Source organism: Trichosurus vulpecula, chromosome 4 (genome assembly GCF_011100635.1).
Source record: "Trichosurus vulpecula isolate mTriVul1 chromosome 4, mTriVul1.pri, whole genome shotgun sequence".
Taxonomy (NCBI): Eukaryota; Metazoa; Chordata; class Mammalia; order Diprotodontia; family Phalangeridae; genus Trichosurus; species Trichosurus vulpecula.
Genome location: NC_050576.1, coordinates 192,100,745 through 192,106,358, shown reverse-complemented (window position 1 = coordinate 192,106,358; position 5,614 = coordinate 192,100,745). Strand labels below are relative to the sequence as shown.

Below are 5,614 nucleotides of genomic sequence, written 5' to 3'. Positions count from 1 at the left end.
TTTCAGGCTCTGGAATTATAAACATGCAAAACCTTGCTGCCACCTCCTGCTGCCCCAAACATCTTGCAGTTTCCTTTCCAGCAGCACAGAAAATGAAAATACCAAGGCACTAGAAAGCAAGCACAGAATTAACATTGCGGTATTCTGCCTGTTATGTGTTGTAATGAACATTTAAAATCTACTAAAAAGGGAAAATATAGCAAGTTGGAGAACCTCCCATTAAGGCTGCATAATTTTTTTTTTTTGCATCACTGACCAAATGTTTTTTTTAAACACCCCAGGATTAACACAAAATAAATACAAAAAATATTCTCTCCCGGAGAATATTATTTTGATTTTTCTAGAAATCACACAAACTATGTTACATTTATAAATATTAAATTTATTGTAACTATAGAATGGATTTAATGGTTTTCAGATTTGGCCACCTTACAACTCCCTGTTTTGAGGGTTTTTTCCTTTTTTTTTTTTGTTAAACAGAAAAATGCATTATAATTTGAGTCAAATTTACTTACATCCAAAAAATACACATTCATCTCTTCTAAAAAGGAGAACAAGAAAAGCAACCCTTCAGATTCACATAATTAAAGAACAGGAAAAAAACCACTACATTATAGCTAAAATTTTAAAACAATACAAAGCCATGGGGTTTTTCTTTTTGATTATGTCATAAAAAGGTTCACTGTCATATACACATGTATATAATGTTACATTCCATCACCGTAAAAAGTCCCTTTTTTCCCCTCCCCCCAAAAGTTTGACTAGTCTCCAAACTTGGAAAGAGGCGCTCTCTCCTGCTGTCTGTGCAGTTCATTCTCTTTCAACAACTGGAGATTCTCGGCTTTTAGCCTATCCAGCTCCAACTCTAGTTCTCTTACCCGGGAGTCCTCCCCAAACTTCTTGCTCTCCAAACGCAGCCGATTGTTCTCGTCCTCCATCCTGGAGAGACACTTCTCCAGCTCCATATATTCTTTGATCAATTCCTGCTTGCTCATGTTCTGGAGGCTCTCCGCATGGTACCGTTCATAGGTCTCGGAGAAGTCCCTCTGGAGAAACTCACTTCCGTCCCCCCCCATCCCATCACTGCCCCCATCCTCCTCCCCTGCCTCCTCTAAGAAGTCCTCATCACTCGTATCGTCCGACTTGGCCACCGCCCGCTTCGAGTACAGGCCGGTTTTGAGGTCCGGCTCCTCCTGATCGTGGTCATCCATCAGGAACTGGGTCGTATTGTAGGGGGCAACAGGCTGGCCTTTGGCGAACATCTCGGCTCGAACCCGGGATGCCCGCTGGCTCTGCTTCTCGTCGAACTTCTTTTTCTCCTCCCAGGTCAGCTTGTAGTAAGGCTTCCAGTGCCGCTTCTTCTTGGAAGGCCGTCTCCTGTGCTTCTTCTTCCCCAGCTGTCTTTGCTGTTGCTGCTGCCGCCAGGCCTCCTCCTCCTCCCCGACAGGAACTGCAAACTTGTCGCCCCCATAACCTTGGCACGACTGCGGAGGCTGGGCTCCGGGCCTTTGCCCCTCACCCAACGGCGATGCAGCAGCAGCAGCCCCGACAGCTGTCAGATTGTCGAGGTTCTGGCCCTTCTCGCCTCCCTCTGGGCAGCCGGGGTCTAGGCACGCCAGAGTCGCCCTGGGAGGGGAAGCTGGGGCTGGGTTCCCTCCTCCCTCCTCTTTTCCAAGGATCTCGTCAAGTTCAGGAGAAGCTCTCGATTGCCACCTACAGTCCTCCCCGGGGGGCTCAGTATAACGCCCCGCTCTGCCCGTAGCACCTGTACAGTTGGAAGAAGTTTGAGAAGTCTGTTGCTGCTGCTGACACTGAGACAGAAACGGCTCGGCCATGACTGGACGGAGTCCTCTTCTGGGAAAGCTGGAAGTAATTTTTTATAGCCACAAAGTCCTTTCTTTTCTCTTTTAAAAGAAAAAAAAAAGTCTTTTTAAATGTCCCGCGAGTCTTCTCTTGAACGCCGGCAGCACGGATGGACGGATGTCTTCTATTGTCAAGCCTTCCGCCTACAAACTCCGCTCCAAACTTGGAAAGGGCGCTTCTGGGTCAGCAAAGGGTTAAGCACCCCCCAGATCGGCGGGCGGGCTCGCTGGCGGGACTCAAGGACCGCAGCACCAAAAACAGTATGTATGCGGGTGTGCTGGGGGAGGGCTTGCCTCAGGCCCTCCCCCCTCCCCCAGAGTTGGGGGCAGAGCCAGCGAGAGTAGCAGAAGCAGCAAGGTGAAAAGTCCAAAGGGTTAAAGAACCCAGCCCCGAAAGGGTTAATGCCACCAGATGACGCGCCTGCGAGGGCCTGGGTCCGTAAAGGGTTAAATCCCCTGCCGCAGAGCCCACAAGGGGTTAAAGTCCCAGGACCACTTCCGACCACTTCCTCCCACTTCCACGGGTGTCGCTCCGGCCCCTGCTTCCCCGCTCCCTGGCCCCGGCCGGAGCCTCAGCCGAGGACGGACAAACTCATCTCCCCCTTGGCTCGGCGCTCTGCTCTAAGCTCTCCTCCTCCTCCGCCTCCTCCTCCTTCTTCCCCCCTCCCCCTTCCGACAGCACTGCTTCCGCCTCCTCCTTTACTTTTCCCCCTCCCAACCTGCCTCCTTCACCTGCCAACTTCCAACTGCTGCCTCCCAGCTCTCTGTGCTGCCTTATATAAAGGAGCCAGCCCGCCCCGCCCCCGCGCAAGCGCACAGTAGACTCTTCTGAAGCACGCCGGGACTCGTAGTCCGCTGTCTCTTGGGACTAGCGTCCCCATGCGTTGGCCAGATCAGCCAATCGTAAAGCACGCGGGGGGTGCCTCCCAGCCCCGCCTCCTCGGCCGCCGGATCGTTCCGACCAAAACGTGCACTGCTATAGGACACATGGACCGAGATGAGCGGAGCGAGGCTAGCCAATCTCAGGGAGATTAGGGCGGGTTCTGGACCATACCATGGCGTTTCAAGAGTAGGAGAAGACTGGCCAGCTCCGAGTGAGGCTGGTAATGTAATTTTTCAAGGAAGATACGTTTTAAAGGATATTGTCAACTATTTTCCCCAGTGAGACAATTCTGAGGCTCGTCGATGTTCCCTGTGCTAAAGGTAAAATGGTTCATTCCAAAAAGTAGTCCCCGAGTATAATCGGTTTTTGACCTCTACACAGAAAGGTATTAAGCCAAAAGAGTTGACGATAAGATCAGAATACGTATCCAAAAAAGAATCAGAGCCCGAGAGACTGCCGATATTAAGTTTTCCCAAAAAAGTGAGCTCGGGAGCGCCATTTGCGGAGGAGTACCTAAAACACAGCGTTTGAAACCCGGAAGGGGCGAAAGAAGACGTAAACAAATCAAGAAGAAACGTGTGCCGGCTTAAAGGCATAGGGCGGCTGTCGCAACCCAGTCTTGGCCTAGGCTGGAGTGGCAGACGGTATTTCTTTGCGACGGGTTCGAGTCTCACGTCCTCATGGATTCTTCCGGAGGCCTATAGAAGAGTGGGAAAGGGTGCCGGCCTGAGAGTCTTGGCCCTGGGTTCAAAGCTTGCGAGCAAAGGAGAGCAAATTGTAGTTCGCTTCCGGTTCTCGCGCCATCTCTGGCTCCTTGCCTTCCAGAAACCTCTCTTCCCTGCCCCCTCCCCCCCACCTCCGGGCCCGGGGCCCTTTCCCCTGGAGTGGGGGATGGGGGGACCTCGACCGGAGAAGGGGGATCTAGAATTGGAGATTGAGCCCTTTCCCGTCCCTGTCGACCCCCACCCCTTCCTGGGGGCAAAACGCATTCATCCCTGAACGTTAATACGCTTTGAGATCTTCCTAATAGGCTTTCTGTCTCCTTTTCCTGTCATGCTGCACTGGCGTGTTCCACAGTTGTTCCTAAAACACAGGTCTAATCTTAACACCCCTCCTTCCCTCCCCCACCCCCAAGCTACCGTGGCTCCATTAGTGCCTCTGGGATCAAATTTATTGCAATGCATGCTTTCGAGTAGGGATTGTTTCATTCTTTGCCCGGTATACGTTAGGTGCTTAATAAATGTGTGATCAATTGATACAAAGGCCCCTTTCGGCATTTATCACACCCTCACGTGTTCTCTAAGGTCTCCAGTCATGCAGCTTGCTGTTGCACAGGCTGTCCGCCGTTATCTGTAATACACCCCAAGCATTGAGCACAGTGCCTGGCACATAATGCTAAGAGCTTAGTAATTCTGGTTGGTGACTGACTGACTTCTGCTTCTTCCAATCCCAATCTTACTTCGAAGCTCAGTCAAGTGCCACCTCTCCTAAGAGGTCTTCCCTGATCCCTCCATTTCAACAGAACCTTCCCTCTTCCCATCCCCCTTCCAGTATTTTATGCCCTGTTCAGCCGTGTTCCAGTCTCAGTGACCCTGTTTGAGATTTTCTTGGCAAAGATACTAGGGCGGTTTGTGTTTCCTTTTCGGGCTCATTTTACAGATGAGGAAACTTGAGGCAAACAGGGTTAAATGACTTACCCAGGGTCACACAGCTAGTAGGTGTCTCCCGGAGATTTGAACTCAAGGTTTTCTGATTCCAGGGGTATACACACTATACCACCTCCTTGCTCCTTCCATGTGTGTTTGGTGTATTTGTTGTCCCCCCCACCCCAAACAGTAAGTTTCTTGAAGGCAGGAATTGCTTCCATTCTGTTTTTGACTCCCCAGTGACTAACAATGTGCCTCGAACCAAATTGACAATTGATAGATGCTTGCTGATTAATTGATCGATCCCCTAGAGGTTTGCCTGGGTCTCCATGGAGGGGCCAGACCCTTCCCTTTCTTGAAGGAAACCTGGGTGAGAACTGAGCCTCCAGACATTAAGACACTTCCCTTCCTTACCCCATCCATGAAGGATGTAGCCCTGTATTACTAGATTGAGTTCTTGGAGAGGGGTTAATGGATTTCGGATTGTCTGGTCTCTCAGGGAATTGCAGGCAGGTCTTGTGGCTATGAATTTGGAGGCCTACTTTCAGGATGCACCCTGCCAGCTGCCTCTTCCCTCTCCAAGGCTGCTTCATCTTTTGTAAAATGAGAGCCTTGAATTCTGGAAAGCAGTTTGGAACTATGCGCCAAAAAAAAAAAATTAGCCTGTAACTAGAATCCCCTTTGACCCACTGATAGTCCTGTAAGACCTAAAGAAAGAGGAAAAGAGCCCAAATGCACAAAAAGATAGCAGCTCTTTTTTGTGGTGACAAAGAACTGGAAACCAAGGAAGTACCCATCCACTGGGGGATGGCTGAACAAGTTACCGGATATCAGTGTAATGGAATACTCTTATTGCCGTAAGAAACGATATACAGGATGGTTTCAGAGAAAATTGGGAAGATTTGTATGAACCGATGAAGAGTTAAAGGAGCAGAGTAACTTATAGAAAGACAATAATATTGTAAAATCAAACAATTCTGTGAGTCTTAGGAATTCTGATCAGGCTAATGACAAACCATGATTCAGAGGATTAATGATGAAACATGCCACCCACCTCCTGATAGAAAGATGAAGAACTCAGAATGCAGAACTGAAATTTTTTTTCATCATGTCCAAGATGAAATTTGTTTTGCTTGACTATACATATTTGTAACAGGGATTTTATGTTTCTTTCTTTCTCATTGGGGAGGTATAGGTAGAAAAAGGCAGATCTTTACTGATAG

The 5,614-nt window shown here is 49.2% G+C and overlaps 1 protein-coding gene across 1 annotated transcript; it reads right to left on the bottom strand.

The window, feature by feature from the left end:
- Positions 1-361: 361 nt before the first annotated feature.
- HEXIM1 (HEXIM P-TEFb complex subunit 1) lies at positions 362-2,607 on the bottom strand. Its single transcript, XM_036757587.1, has one exon. It carries the CDS (start codon positions 1,833-1,835, stop codon positions 762-764), a length of 1,074 nt encoding a protein of 357 aa, XP_036613482.1. The 5' UTR covers positions 1,836-2,607; the 3' UTR covers positions 362-761.
- Positions 2,608-5,614: the final 3,007 nt, after the last annotated feature.

Coding starts and splice junctions, on each gene's coding strand:
- HEXIM1 (XM_036757587.1), bottom strand. CDS start 1,835: ATGGCCGAGCCGTTTCTGTCTCAGTGTCAGCAGCAGCAACAGACTTCT.